General features: G+C 40.9%; 2 protein-coding genes across 3 annotated transcripts in view; one reads left to right on the top strand and one right to left on the bottom strand.

The window, feature by feature from the left end:
* Positions 1-16,579, top strand: part of LOC138973297 (tubulin-specific chaperone cofactor E-like protein) — a 31,729-nt gene extending 15,150 nt beyond the window's left edge. Inside the window, exons 6-9 of one of the 2 annotated variants that reach the window (XM_070346016.1) lie at positions 1,498-1,792; positions 5,910-6,255; positions 7,702-7,853; positions 12,295-16,579. In XM_070346016.1, the coding sequence (XP_070202117.1) occupies positions 1,498-1,792; positions 5,910-6,255; positions 7,702-7,853; positions 12,295-12,616 (1,115 nt within the window). In that variant the 3' untranslated portion in view covers positions 12,617-16,579. Of the gene's footprint in view, positions 1-1,494; positions 1,793-5,909; positions 6,256-7,701; positions 7,854-12,294 lie in introns of both variants that reach the window. The other variant, XM_070346015.1, reaches the window with a different exon arrangement.
* LOC138973308 (arylsulfatase B-like) overlaps positions 1-16,692 on the bottom strand; it is a 443,818-nt gene that overhangs the window by 129,095 nt on the left and 298,031 nt on the right. The window lies entirely within an intron of this gene.

A 16,692-nucleotide genomic window follows, 5' to 3' on the forward strand; every position in this document is an offset into this window, starting at 1 on the left:
GAGGAGAGTCTGCACACAAAGTTGACTCTGAGAAATAAATCTCTCGCCGAACGTGGGGACGAACTCACGCTGACAGCGGCCAACTGGATACAAATCCAGCGCGCTACCGACTGAGCTACATCCCCGCCCCCAAACCGAGTAGTAATTACGTCTCTTTGTTTAAAAACATGACGCGACAGTGACAACCCTTTTCTTAATTCTTGTCTTAAAGAACCGGAAGTTTGTGTACCCCCAACAAATGGGGAAAGCCGAGACTAATAATGGTGGCTCCCATGCGCTAAGTCCCAAACCCTACTGCAAGTTGTGAATTGCAGTTTTTTTACAAGGCCTCGATCTTACCTGTGCCAATAAAGGCAGTGTATATTCCAGGTTTCCGTCTTCACTTAATCTCGCATCTTGTCTTGATCGGACGCATTGTTCTGACCCCTGGACGGTCGACTGTCCCATAGTTTAAACATGTAAGAGGTCTTCTGCCCATCAATTATCCTACTATTAACGGTCAAAGTCAGGATATTCGGACCTGCATGATAAATATATTTAAAAAAAAAATCCAATCCCAGTCCAATTCGCCAATTATCCTCTATGGCTGGGAACAACACTGGAAAGGTTTGGTTTTCCCTTGCCCTAACAGATCTGTCTGCAATAGACTCAGAGAGAGTACATGTCATAACGTAAAGCAACGCATGAATGTACGGAGCTTGGAAATGAAGTGAGCTTTCTCAGTGTTGACATCAAGGGAAGTAACTCTTTTAAGGAAAGTGATGAGTTGATTTGAACCTGGTGTAACGCCCACTCAGAAGTAACATTTATGTAATAAATTATGTACATGTATTCACAATATATATGAGTAGCTTCATCTTCAGCGTTCCAGAAATTCTGGTGACGTGTGAGCTTGTTTGCCCATTGGGGTTCCCCACACTATACTCTGAGAGCATAGTCAGCTTCACTCCGCTTTCGTTTGGTAGGCATGCTGGGTATGTTCGTGTTTCCATAACCCACTGAACTCCGATATGGATTACAGGATCTTTTTCGTGTGCACTTGGTCTTGTGCTTGCGTGTACACACGAAGGGGGTTAAGTCACTAGCAGGTCTGCACATAAGTTGACCTGGGAGATTGGAAAAATCTCAACTTTAACCCACCAGGCGGCAGCGACCGGGATTCGAACTCACGTCCCCCGATTAGGAGGCCGACGTCTTACCACTGCACCACTTCGCCCGTCATATATGAGTAGCAAGTTGAGATAACTATGCCAGTGCTGAAGATCTGTGTTTTGGATCCATTTTTAAGTTACAGCCTCTGTCAGTCAGAAAGACAAAATGTGTATGAAACAAAAATAGCATCACATATTAACTAGTAATCATGCAACAGGGCACTGGGAATATAAACTCTTTTTCCCCTGGGTGTTGGATTGGGTGTGTGTGTGGATAGGTGGATGTGCGGGTTCAACTTTGTCTCCATGCATGCAGTACTGCAATGTGATTTTGTTTCATTAGAAGCAGGTGCGGTTCCAGTAGCAACTTCAGTGAACAACAGAGTCAACACAGCGGTTGATGCCAACCCCAACACAGAAACAACACCCACAACCCCCATCAGTACCTGTAGCCCCGCAGCCAGCGCAGACAACAACAACATACCCAACACTGCTCAGACGACGATGTGCACAGAAGATGGTCAAAACAGTGCCGCCTCTAGCGTCCATCCCGATGTGTTTCCCACAGTGCGACAGTTAGTGCTGAACGGCACCTGTGTGGATTGGTCCAGCATCGTTGTGCTACTCAAAATGTTCCCCAGGTTGGTTGATTTGTTTGGCTTTTGTTTAATTCTTCCTCTTTTTAATTAGAAAAATAAACGAGTACTTACCTGTAAGTCGAAGTTTGTGTAGAATTCCATGATGTAGTTTACAGGAACGGAGGGATATGTGAGATGCGCATGACCGGAAACAACCATATTTTACAGACTAGATCATCTATACATAGATGATCTATTTTGATGTAATCCTCAGTCTATTAATATACGGGATTACATCTCAATAGCAAAACACCATAACAATGTTTACCAAGGGTGGGTAGAAACAGAGGGTGGGCACATATCCCTCCATTCCTGTAAACTACATCATGGAATTCTTCACAAACTTCGACTTACACTGAATTAACGAAAATAGATTAATTAATCTTACGATTAAAATTTAAGAAATCGATCCAAAAATGATTTCATCTTATTCTTTATCATTTCCTGATTCCAAAAACATATAGATATGATAGGTTGTATTCAAAACAAGCTCAGAAAGTTAACAAGAATACAGAAAAGCGCGCTTTCCTGCTTAGCACAATACGCTAGTCCGCGCTAATCTCGCGACAATATCACTACGTTTTGCACGTGGGAGGTGAGTGATTTCCTTCACGCGGGGATTGACGATGCTGTACTGTCTTGGTGAAAAAATACAGTGCGTTCAGTTTTATCCCGTGAGTTTGACAGCTTGACTAAATGTAGTAATTTCGCCTTACGCGACTTGTTGTTTAAATGTCTCAGAAGGTCTACTTCTTGTTCCTTCTTCCACCATCCACTATCCCATTACCTCTCTCAGTGAAGACATTTCTCAAAGTTACATTTCTCAAAGTGAAGCATCAATGAAAAAAAAGTATTGTTTTGAGGGTTCACAACAAGTGTCACTTTTTTGTCGTTTATCTCCCTTGCACTGTCGGCCAGTGCAGAATTGAGCAAATTGTTCAAAAAACTTTTTTTTATTTTTGCAGATAATAGTTCCATAACATACCTATAACGCATGTGTGTCAGTGTTTTTGTCAAAAGTGTCATATTTATGTGTCAATAAAGACAATATTTGAATATTTTTATCTTCAACGTCGTTTTCTCATTTCAGCCATTTTTGGGGCAGTTGCATCTTAGTGGTTGCGATTTCTCTGGCTGTAATTTAGCTAGAGCAATAATTTTGTGTGCAGTTTGTGCAGAATATAATATTCTACAAGATTACGAAAGGATTTTGTTGCCATTGTATTACAGTCATAACCAGATTATATCAAAAAATAATTTTGCAGGGGTTGCCCTAAAGCTCAACGGTTGTAGCAAAGAAGTGTCCCTAACTCCAGATATCAATATAATAATCAAAATCTGCTTCGTAATATTGTAGAGTATACCCAGAAGGATACTCCACTTTTGTCCGTAGTTTGACTGTTTTCGTCGCGTAAAGCAAAAACCAGCAACCAAAAGTACAAAAAGTGACTATTATTTGTCATTGTTTATTCATTTCTTTAATAAAATAATATTCTAACAAAATAAAACATTCAAGTAAAAAAAACCCAGTGCACTGGCCCATATGCCCTTAACCTTGGCAAACCATCTGGTAAACAAGAGGCGAAGCCATCAAGGCTCACGTAAGAAATCGACAAACAGTAACACAAACTCAATCACTCCGACACACACACACACACACACACACACACACACACACACACACACACACACACACACACACACACACACACACACATACATACACACACACACACACACACACACACACACACAGACACAGAAAGAGCATAGGTGAAACTGTGCAAGAAAGCGAGACACTAGATCTAGATCTGTCTGTCTGCATACAAGGACACGACTGCCAACTAGTCTCGGCGCGCTCAAAATAATAATGACCGAGACTTTCAGTACTTCCTTCGCGTGACGTCTAACCCTCTTACGTCATAATGTGACGTCAATGTAATGTGACGTCTTCAAATGTTAGAGTTTCTACCACAGACATACACACGCACAGACGCACGCACGCACGCACGCACAGACAGACAAAGTTACGATCGCATAGGCTACACTTACGTGAGCCAAATATAGGCACACTTTAGTGTCCCTGTTATTGCAAACATAAAGACTGAAAATTGGCTCTTAGCATCTTATGGCATTGCTCAGGGAACAAGCACAGAAGTATAGATTATAACACATAGTTATAGACGGGCGCAGTGGCGTGGTGGTAAGACGTCAGCCTCCTAATCGGGAGGTCGGGAGTTTGAATCTTGGTCGCTGCCGCCCGGTGGGTTAAGAGTGGAGATTTTTCCGATCTCCCAGGTCAACTTATGTGCAGACCTGCCAGTGACTAATAACCCCCTTCGTGTGTACACGCAAGCACAAGACCAAGTGCGCACGGAAAAGATCCTGTAATCCATGTCAGAGTTCGGTGGGTTATGGAAACACGAAAATACCCAGCATGCCTACCCAACAAAAGCGGAGTGAAACTGACTATGCTCTCAGAATACAGTGTGGGGAACCCAAATGGGCAAACGAGCTCACACGTCACCAGCATTTCTGGAACGCTGAAGAAGAAGATGTAATACAGCAACAAATCAATGATTGCATATTGATATCAAATAGACGTTTTCATGCAATAACTCTGTTGAGGTGTGTATTGGTGTTGAAGAGTTGCACCCCTGACGGTGAGAGAAACATCCATGCCCTACCTATCAGTGAAGGTGAGCCATAAAGGTGATCCAGTAAATCACAGCTCATGTGTGTATGTTTATGCACTGTCGGTTCAATACGATGCCCTTTTCTTTTAAACATGTGCACATCAGAGGTCCTGATTGAAAGCTCATAACATGCAGTGACCATTGAGCAGGTGCGTTTTCCTTAATTTTGGTGAACCCCAGCAAAACACATGGTCAGTGCAGGCCAGTGATCATTTGATCATCATCATCAATCCCGTGACTGGGACAGTTGTTGGGGGGACATGAGGGCTGAGGAGGCAGAGACCCTTCTCCAGGCATTTCTGTCGAAGGCTGTCATCAGTAGGTCTGGGAAGCTCAGCTGCGTCCAATCTTTAACGTTGTCAGACCCACTCTTGCGTTGTCTTCCTCGTCTGCATCCTCCCTCAAAAGTGCGCTGCAGTATTGTTTTGGAGAGGCTGTCGTGCCTTGTGACATGTGTCCAAGTCTCGCAGCCATAGAGTAAGATGGAGATGACTAGCGACTTGAAGTCAGCTTCAATTTTGTTTGGAAACTGATGTTGCTTTTCCACACCCTGTGATCATTTAGCCGGATATTGATGAGGAAAATTTGACATTGCAAAGTCTACTTAACGAAGCTCGCTGCACAAAGCTTTTTTGGCACATAATTTTTGTTAAAAAGAATTTGCGCAGTCTTTACAAAGTCAATTCAGGAATTGTAAGCTCCGAGTCTGATGTGCATTTTTTTGTTTGAAGAAAAGGGAATTATTTGGAGAGGATATGACATTGTTTGTCTCACTGTCTGGGCTGCAACTCTACCACAGGGCATAGAAATCCTGACAGTGTTATTTCTAGAAAATCTCTATTGTTACAGAATCCAGTGATTATCTCCCCTGCCCTGCACAGACACTTGCAAACACAAGGAGGTACACCACTAAATACTACACTCATGCAAGAACACAAACACATGCAAACACAAACATGGCATAGTAGCATAAAGTTATGGTAAACAAGTTTTTTGGTCAGTGTTTGTTTTTGATGACAAGGCAAACAAAATAGAGGAACGGTAGGTCAGTAACGTTTTTTAAAGTTTTTTTGTTTTATTAATACGGGTGAATGTGTCTTTTTATACTGGCCAACAATCTGTGTCCAAAGAATATTGGAGAAGAGTGACTTTCCTTGTAAAGTCTAAAAATATGAGTTTTGTCTTTTTGATTTATATATTTTTTTCTTGACCTAATTAATACTGCTTTTATTTATGTATTTATCTATTGATTGATTGATTGTTTTATTGAGTCATATATTGATTTATTTATGTATTATTTCATGTATGTGTTACTGCATGTCATCTATTTATTGTTTTCAACTTACTAATTTTGCAATTGTTCATGTATTTATTCATTTTCTTTTTTTGTTGTTTTCTTATTCACTCACTGAATCTCTTTTCAGCTTGGAAGAGCTACATCTGAGCCTCAACAACTACACCAGCGTAGACCTACCCCCCCACCTCACTTACCCCTCCCTCACCCACCTCTTCTTCAACAACAAGGACATTGACACCTGGTCTCAGGTCAGCGGCCTGGGTCGCGCCTTTCCGAACCTGCGTCACCTGTACCTGGCCGGGAGCTCGATTACCTCCCTTGATGACGATGTATCCCGCATGGCTCAACTGTTCCCCTGTCTGGAGATGCTTAGCTTGAACAAGACACAGCTGAAGGGTTGGGATGAGGTGGATAAACTGCGTCACCTGCCCGCGCTGACTGACGTTCGGGTGCTTGGCATTCCGTTTTTAGAGGTGAGGGAAGAAGATGTGTTTTGGATGTGTGTGTTTTTTTGAGTGTGGGTGATGTTTGTTTTTGTAAGTGTGTGTCGTTATTGGGGTTTGATTTATTTTATCTGCAGTCTTTCTTTGATAAATTCCCTTCCTCTCTTTGACCCTCTCTCTCTCTCTCTCTCTCTCTCTCTCTCTCTCTCTCTCTCTCTCTCGCTTTCTCTCTCTCTCTTTCTCTCTCTCTCGCTTTCTCTTTCTCTTCTCTGTCTTTTTCTCTATCTCTCTCTCTTTCTCTCTCTCTCTCTCTCTCTCTCTCTCTCTCTCTCTCTCTCTCTCTCTCTCTCTCTCTCTCTCTCTCTCTCTCTCTCTCTTATTTTTTTTCCTATGCCTATAATTTTGATTGCTTTTTGATGCAGGGTTTTCAGACAGAGAGACAATCAAAGACAGAGACAGGAGAGAAGGGGAATTTTAGGGCTAGGAATACTACAGTTTAGGAGGTGGACCAAACGTAAACCAGTGAAACACTGCTAACCCCGAAGTTTCTTTTCTTAATCTCTTTTTATTTATTTAATTTTATCTATTTATTTTATTTTATGCAATTTATATCAGGCACATATCTCAACCACGGATTCAAGGTGCAGGGATTTTTATTTATGCCGTGTGAGTTGGAATTTTTTACACAATATATCACGCATTCACATCGGCCAGCAAACCTCAAGCCTATTAGGGCGAGCATTCACCTTTCACGGCCTATTTTTCACAACAATACAGTGTTACCTGTTATGTTAGGCTCCTCTAATGAGTGGACACCCATGGAAGAACAACTTCTTGAGTCCCTTTATCTAGTATTTTAACCAAAATATACCTGTCTTGACTGGCCACCTGCAATGTAAGGATTCTTTTAATTTGTCCCAAGGGTGTCCTTCATCAAAGGTACCACTGTAATTCAAATCTTGCTTTATACTGGATCATTCTGGTCAGATATTCACTTAATTTGTTCTTTTAACATGGTTTTATTCTTTTTAAATACATATATATACACTACATTGGGGTGTGCACGTTAAAGATCCCATGATTGACAAAAGGGTCTTTCCTGGCAAAATTGTATAGGCATAGATAAAAATGTCCACCAAATACCCGTGTGACTTGGAATAATAGGCCGTGAAAGGTGAATGCTCGCCCTAATAGGCTTGAGGTTTGCTGGCCGATGTGAATGCGTGATATAATTATTGTGTAAAAAATACCATCTCACACGGCATAAATAAAAATCCCTGCGCCTTGAATCCGTGGTTGAGATATGTGCGCGATATAAATTGCATAAAATAAAATAAAAATAAAATAACAACACAACAACAGCACCACCAACATACGAAAACAAGCACACACAACCCACAATATGTCTGGGACCTACTGACACTTTCACATGACCGTATTTTCTATCTCATTTCACAAATATTTACTGATTGTTAGGAACAAGAGGAGAAGTCACGACGTGAGCAGCTGGTGACTCGGCTTCCCAACATCAAGCGATTGAACGGCAGCAGCGTGAAGGAGGAGGAGAGGCTGGACGCTGAGCGGGCATTTCTACGTCTCTACCAGGACAGTGACTACAAGCCTGACAGGTCTGTCTACTCTCAGAAATGTCAGAATCAAAAACACAAGAAAGGTTAAGTTACAAGCGGGCATTTCTACGTCTCTACCAGGACAGCCACTACAAGCCAGACAGGTCTGTCTCCTCTCACAAAAGTCTGACAACGCAGGCGTTCAACAGTGTACTTGTTGACCAGAAATTTCAGGATCAAAAATCAAGAAAGGTCCCTACCAGGATAGTGACTTCAGAAGAACAGTCTGATGTGGCAGGGTTTAACAGGGTTCATGTCGACCGAATATTAAATAAAAAGCACAAAAGATCTCAACCTTGATACAGACGACAGGCCTATAGTATAAGGTCTGTCTACTCTCAGAAAAGTCTGACGTCGCATCGGTTCAACAGTGTTTAAATTGACCAGACATTTCAGAATCAAAAACACAAGTAAGGTTGAGTTACAAGCGGGCATTTCTACGTCTCTACCAGGATAGTGACTTACAAGCCGGACAGGTCTGTCCATACTCTCACAAAATTCTGACATTGCAGGGGTTCAACAGTGTTTGATGTTGACCAGAAATTTCAGAATCAAAAATGAAGAAAGGTCCCAACGAGGATAGTGACTTCAGCAAAAAAGTCTGATGTGGCAGGGTTTAACAGGGTTCATGTTGACCGGATATTTAATAAAAAGCACAAAAGGTCTCGACCTTGATACAGACTACAGGCCTATAAGGTCTGTCTACCCTCAGAAAAGTCTGACATCGCAGGGGTTGAATAGTGTCATATTGACCAGACATTCCAGAATCAAACACACAAGAAAGGTTAATTAAGTTACAAGCTGGCATTTCTACGTCTCTACCAGGACAGCGAATACAAGCCTGACAGGTCTGTCTATTCTCACATAAATCTGACATCGCATGGGTTTAACAGAACTCATTTTTATTAGTAATGTGTAAGTATTTTACCGTTTTCTGGAAATTAATTGTCACAAACCCGCCAACCCGTCTGATCAATTTGGATTGCTTTTTTTTTTTATTTCAATATCAAGGTGTTGTTACAGTTGCAGTTTCTGTGATCGTTTTTTCATTTGATACTTTTTTCTCTTAAAGATGCATGGTGCAGGTAACTGCATCACTGAAGCAGCAATGTGTCTTTTTGTCGCAAACCGTCAAAATATTTACACATGCAAACATCCCACAGGCATAGATGACTTCACATACATTTAGTGTTGTCAGCCAAACAAAACTTTATGGGGTTTGTCAGTTCACATCTCTGCCAACAGTTGTTTTTTTCGTTGTTTTTTTTCGATGTTACCATATCAGGTACCCGCATCTTTTCTCTAAAATGTAGACAGGACTACTGAGTTTTGAGTTTTATAAAAGGCATTCCGACTGGTATGCAGTGTTTAATTTAACGTCCTTCACATTCAGAAGGAGCAAGCTTAGGATTGCGAAAAGTGTTTTGGGTCCCCTGGTTACTATATCTCTACACATAAGTGTGTTGGAGAAAGAACAATCTTAGCCAAACAAAGAGCTTATCACACACAAAAAAGAGGGTTTTGAACTTGATAGTTGCTTGGTAACAATAGCCAAAATGTTATTATAATTTCCCGTGATCATGTTTGCAGGTAATCGAACACAATGTTTTGACTTACGTACAAACTAAACAAGACTAATAGCTGACTTCCATGTAGGCTTTTGATGTAATTAGTTCACGAACAGGGCCTGATACGAGGCTGAGCGAAAGTTATGTTGTTACCCCTGCACAACGTAAAACAAGTTTGTATGTACACAAATTGCAAATAAACAAGACTTATAGACTTCCATGTAGGCTTTTGACATAATTAGTTCACGAACAGGGCCTGATACGAGGCTGAGCGAAAGTTATGTTGTTACCCCTGCACAACGTAAAAAAAAAAAGTGTTTGTAAAAGCAATTGCAGTTTTTGACGCCTTGCAATAAGATCAATCAAACTTGGTATTTTTCTCCATCTTGGGTCTATTACTTCCCTTCCTTTATGGGATCAAAATTCAGCAATGGTCATCAGACGGTAGTTGTCTGCTTTAAGTTTTTAGATCAGTTAAATGTGGTGCTAACATAATATATTGAGAAATAAATCCCAGTTGTTTTTGTGTGTGATAATCCAGTTTACTTGACTTTCTGGTGACGTGTATTTTATCGTAAAGGGGGGTAATCGTTTTCTCAGAATTTGAAAGAGCTGCTTTGCATTTTCACAGCATCAGACAACTTCTACAACTGTTAATCAACTACAGTGGAACCCCATTTTAAGACGTCAACAAATCTGAGAAAATCAGGTCTTGAAAAGGAGGAAGTTTTAAAATGGGGGGTACATTTGTAGGGTTGATGAATACAAAATACAACAAGTCGCGTAAGGCAAAAATACAAGTCGGGTAAGGCAAAAATACAACATTTAGTCAAGCTGTCGAACTCACAGAATGAAACTAAACGTACTGCATTTTTCACCAAGACCTCGTAGCATCGTCATGCAGTCCACCGCTCGTGTCAATGGCAGTAAAACCGACAAGCCAGAAAAGTGCGGTAGTAGTTGCGCTGAACAGGATAGCAGGCTTTTCTGTATCTCTATTCTTTTTAACTTTCTGAGCTTGTTTTTAATCCAAACATATCATATCTATATGTTTTTGGAATCAGGAACCAACTGAAATGAAATAAGATGAAATTGTTTCTAAATTGATTTCGGAAATTTAATTTTAATCATAATTTTCATATTTTTAATTTTCAGAGCTTGGTTTTTATCCAAATATAACATATTTATATGTTTTTGAAATCAGAAAATTATGACGAATAAGATGAAATTGTTTTTGGATCGTTTTATGAAAAAATTATTGTAATTATAATTTCAAACATTTAAAAAATTGTAATGACCAAATTCATCAAATAATGTTTTATCCTACATACGTGAGAGAGACACCCGTGAGATAATAATCGTTCAAATCACACGTGTGTATATCATGTAAATGAGGTCATGTCAAGCAAGTCTGGCAGGGACCTGTTTTTCCACTGCTTATGATGCCAAAGTCACCGAGACAAACGTCATTATAGAAACAAAAATTGCGCTCGCTAATTACCCTCGATGAATCTTTAGAACTAACACGTCATGCCACACTTTCAGAGTGACGTTTCTTTGCTTTGACGTAATAGATTGCACGAGGCTTTAGAAGAGATCGAGGTTCCAAAACAAGCGTCTTCAATTTAGCTGCCTCGACTGCAGGACATTTTCAGTAAAATACACGCTTTCGCTCGCAGTTCAATATTTAAAAAAACAACTCGTGTAAATATGGTACGACACAGCTAGCCATGTAGTATTCTCTATTAAGCCTCAAAGCTGAAATGCAATACCAAAGTCTGGCCTTTGTCAAAGATTGCTTGGTAAAAATTTCAATCAATTTCATTGAAAAATGAGAGTGTGACAGTGCCGCCTCAACTTTTACAAAAAGCCGTACATGACATCATCAAAGACATACAAAAAAAATGAAAAAATTTTCTGAGGATATCATTCCCAGGAACTCTCATGTAAAGTTTCATGAAGATCGGTCCAGTAGTTTACTCTGAATCGCTCTACACACACACACACACACACACACACACACTCAGTCAAAACTTGACTAAATGTAAAAAGACAAGGTCTTACAAGGGAGATAGTCTTACATTGGGGGGGCTTAATAGGGGGGTTCTGCTGTACTACTATTTTTGCTTCAGCTATCACAGCTGGCATTTTCCTTTTAATGCAAATTCTTTCGTATCAGGGTTTGATGGAGAGAAATCAAATACAATTTTATTTTACGAGGGTTGTGGCATAAGCATTACAAACAAGCTTTTTTTCAACCAGCCCTCGCCCAGAGAGAGGGCCTACTCTAATCATATTATACAAATACATATTGTTTTTTTAAACAAACCAAAAAAAAAACACCATAGATTTCACAGGACTATGTACACCTCACAGGCTTTACACAAATTCTAACGTCATGTACAGAAGTGGGAATTTACAGAATATACATGTCACAGAGAGAGAGAGAGACAGAGAGACAGAGAGAGACAGAGAGAGAGAGAGAGAGAGAGAGACAGAGACAGAGAGAGAGACAGAGACAGAGAGAGAGAGACAGAGAGAGAGACAGAGAGGGGGAGACAGTGAGAGAAATGAATAAAAATGGCTAAGTAACATGTATGCTCATTTTGTTTGACATAGTGATGTAGATAAGTTAAAGGCACATTCTTTCCCGTGTGAACAGATTTTGAGGAAAATCATGCTTTATAAAAAAAAAAAATCTGCTGGTCCATCTTTTCTTTTTCAACTGTTTTGAGGTAACATTTTATATTCAGGAAAGTCTTTTTTTATGCTGTTGAAAGTATACACCTGAAAACCTTCTGCAAATGTTCTGAGCAGGACGCAGCAGAATTACCTCAGCATGCAATGTACATGTGTACAATCTTATTTTTCAGATTCTTTGAGCTGGAAAAGGTCCACGGCAGGGTCAGCGAGCTGGCAACAGTGAGCCTGAAACCACAAACAGTGTTCAGCATGGACATTGTCTTTGACAATCGTCGAGAGCGCGTGGAAGTCAACGCTAAGCAGACGGTGCGAGACTTCAAGAAGTCGTTGCAGAACATTGCAGGAATGCCAAGCAGCAAGTTCGTCCTGTTTTATCATGACAAGGAGACCCACTATGGAGGATTTACCCACAGGATGATTTACCCAGACAAAAAGCTCTATTCGTACAACCTGAAAGATGGCAGTGAATTTATCATAGAGCCAAAGCATTAGCATAGAGGTAAATTGCTAACCAGACAGTGTGGGAAGACAATAAATTGTTGCAGAACGTTGCAGGAATGCCAGGCAGCCAGTTCACATTGTTCTATTCTTGACAAGGATGTGCAGTTCGGTACGAAAAGGATTTACCCTGACAAAAATATACGAAAACCTAAAAGACGGTGATGAGACTTTATCGGAGAGCGCAAGCATTAGCATGGAGGTAAATTGCTAACCAGACAGTGTGTAAAGTCAAGAAATTGTTGCAGGAATGCCAAGCAGCCAGTTCACCCAATTCTACCTGGACCAGGAAGTGCAATTTGGTGCCGACAAAAATATATGAATACCTAAAAGACGTTGATGAGTTAATCGGATAGCCGAAGCATTTGCATGGAGGTAGCTGCTAACCAGACAGCCTGAGACTTTGAGATTTCCTTGCAGGAAGTTTGTGCTGTTCTACCTTGACAAGGAGGTCAACTTTACATTATAACTTAAAAGACGGCAATGAATTTATCATAGAGCCCAAGCATTAGCATGGAGGTAAACGCTAACCGAACGTTGCAACTTGAAAGACAGTGACGATTTTATCATAGAGCCAAAGCATTAATTGTGAAGAAACTGCGAACTGGTTGTGTACATATATATGCAGTATGCAGTAAACAGAGAGTTGGTGAGGTATTGGTTCGGATGAGGTTGAATGGACGTTTTCCATAAATAACTCTGTCAGGATTTGTAACCAGTGTGGCAGAGTAAAGCCTGTTCTAAATATACGCTGCATGCAGCTGCGCGCAGTAGATGAAAGTACTGCGTGCAGCTGCATGCAGTGAATTTCACTGCAATTCACTGCATAAGTCTTGTATTGCGCAGTAAAAGGGTGTGTCACCCCCAGTCGTCGCTGATTGGCTGGCTGACAATGACACATTCAAATGACACGTTTTAACCTCATTATGACATCGCAAGTCTGATGATATTTCTTTGAAAATAGGATCCAGTCTTGATTTCTGGCATCATTACGTGCTTTGTGTTATGTTTTTGTGCAAATTCATGCTGGATTAGGCGAATCGTGGTGCAGCAAGGAGAAATTCGTTCTGGGATTATGTGAAATGAGTTTGGGTAGCCGTTCCTTTCAGTGATGCGACAAAACATTGCGCACAGCGCAGTAAAAGCAAATTACGAAGCAAACGCTGCATGCAGTTATAGTGCAGGTTACTGTGTATATTGAGACCAGGCTTAAGAATAAGAGCCCCTTTTACTGATGCAAGCTTTTCAAAGTGAAGGCATAGCAAGACGTAGCGCGTTTGTGACCGGGTTTAACCTGCCAATGCGACAAACAACTAACTCTGATGTTTATATAATGCAGTGTGCAATCGATATGATACCCTTTTCTTTTGAAAACATGCACATCAGAGCCACGATTCGCTGCCGATTGTTGCCAATCACTGGCAGTGATCGCTAAGCACAATTGTGTTCCCTAACTCACATGACCCCAAGCCAAACCGACGTAACATGTCGGTCAAAACATGTCAGCTTTCACTCCAGACTGGCGATCATTGATGCAACGAATCGTGAACTGTAATGAGTACAAGAAAAGAGTATGACAGGGATCGCGTTAACGCATGTTTTTTGCGTATTTGACGCGTTATAAAATCCGCCCACGCATTTTCCCGGCGCTTATGCGTAACGCGTACGCAAAACAACTTCTATTCAAAACGGCATGCTCAGCAGCACATCCCAATTCTGAATCAGACTATAGCACGCGCGCGCAAGTTTAGAATTTCTAGTCTGTTCTGGATCAAACATAGCACAAGCGCGCGAGTTCAAATCTAAAGTCTGTTTTGGATAACACAAAATGAGGTGACGTGCTCTCGGCATAAGAGTGTCGCAAGCGACGCAAAGCAACGCCGGTCGGTTTTCTGAAACAGAACATGCACCCAAAATGCACCGGGCGTGTGGCGCCAAATCTAGGCCGAGAGTCGCTTTCAGTTTAAGCCTGACATGATTTAACTGTGTTATAGTGTGTCGCAAAATCGGTTCTGCTTTGCGCGTTTTTTTGCCGACATTGCGTAAGCCGTACGCAATTTGAAAAAACCTAGCGCGATCCCTGGTATGATATATTTATATAAGCGCACTTTGCATACAATACTCAATCAGAGATAGTTGTGCGTCACCATAGCAGGTACAATCAGTAATCAGCGTGCAACTTGGATCGCCTTGCTTTCAAAAGCTTGCTTCAGTAAACGGGGGTCTTACTCTGCCACAACGCTTGAAAATCCTGATAGAGATATTTTCGAACATCCTATACATGTTGGTGTGTGTAAGAACTGTAGCGAGGGTCATGCACATAAGCAGGGGAGGAGGGAAGAGGAAAAGAGGTGCGGCGAGGGGGAGAGAAAGGGTGATTTGGTGAGAGAGAGAAAGAGAGAGAGAGTTCAATTCTGTGTGTGAAAACAGTGTCAGTGCCAAGGTTGTGAACATATGCAGGAGAAGGTGGGCTGGCAATTCTGTGTGTGTGTGTGTCTGTCTGTGTCAGTGTGTGTCTGTGTAGAAAAAACAGACATTCTGTTTTGTTTAATAATTCTCTTGTCGAGTCTTTACAACAGTTCAGTGTGTGAAGGTTGTATGTTAGCTGCTAAAAGAACACATGAGTATTCACAATTTATATCCCAGGAACTGTGCACTTGCATAGTTGGCCACAGTTTTGTTTTAAGAGTAAGTTGGACCTGGATAGAAAATGTTAAATGAATAGGTCCACATTTCCTGTTTACAAAAAAAAATATATATTTCAGTTTGATGACTTACTGCATGTCAACACTTTTAGACTCTGTGTCAGATCAAGAAAGTATGTGTCATATGACCAAAGATCAAGGCCTGAGAAGAACACCATATGAAATGATGATAGTCAGATGTTCTGCATCTATTAACCTCAATATAGGGAAGTGACAGTGTGTGTGTGTGTGTGTGTGTGTGTGTGTAAGACTTATCAAGCAAATGTGATTGAATTGTTGTTTTGTTCTTGTCCATTTTCAGAATGTGGTAAATTCAAAAGGAAATGATTGAACTTGTTGATTTGAAGTGTACGGTTTGTGTGTACATTTGTTAATCACTTTATGCATCCATGTTTTTTTGCACACATATAAGTTTGTGTGTGTGTGTGTGTGTGTGTTACAGAGAGAGAGAGAGAGGGGGGGGACGCGTTGGCTGTAAAACCCAAATTGTTTTAACTTTGTGGAACGCGTTTTGCAATATTATACAGATCTCACGTGTGCAATCGATTTCAATGTGACTCGTTAAGCAGATGCAATGGAATTGATTTTGATTTTAGGACAGCACGTTTCGCCCTGCAGTCCGGACTGACGATCTAACAGCGAACGACAAGAAGAAGATTTTGATTTTGATTTTGGTACATTATCAGAACCATCCTGACCTCAGGTTAAAATTAGTTCGGCTCATTCTATCCCTGACAGGATGCCTTGATTTTTTACATATTTAGATCTTTTCGTAATGTGGTATGGATATAAGCAGATTCGCGGTTGTCGATAATGATTTTTCATGGTGTTGTGTAATGTTTAAATTACAAAGGAATTGATATGTAAGACAGTTTCAAGCGAGCTATTTTTCGCGGCTGTATTTACTGTGCAAACAACTCTAAATATGCCAAAAGTGTCACGTGATAATCAACCGTTTGGTTTCGGCGCTCGCTGGAGCAGTCCCAAAATTTCAACTTGTTTTGACCTTAGAACGATGTCTTTATCATAACTGTGAAGAACAGAACGGAGATCACTGTCGAAGTCGGCCAATCTGCCATCATTTTCGTCTCGCGAACACTGCTCGCGAACAACATATGGGAGATAACTCTGTTTTCTTGTTTTGATAGATTCGCGTAGGACTTTAGCGTCCGGTCAGAGAGATAACTGGCGATAGCCGTGGAACGATGATTATCGGAATGTATCAGAACGTGATAAAATCAAAAGGAAATTATTTGACTTTTCTCATTTGAAGTGTGTGTGTGTGTGTGTGTGTGTGTGTGTGTGTGTGTGTGTGTGTGTGTGTGTGTGTGTGTGTGTGTGTGTGTGTGTGTGTGTGTGTGTGTG

Source organism: Littorina saxatilis, linkage group LG8 (assembly GCF_037325665.1).
Source record: "Littorina saxatilis isolate snail1 linkage group LG8, US_GU_Lsax_2.0, whole genome shotgun sequence".
NCBI classification, from domain to species: Eukaryota; Metazoa; Mollusca; class Gastropoda; order Littorinimorpha; family Littorinidae; genus Littorina; species Littorina saxatilis.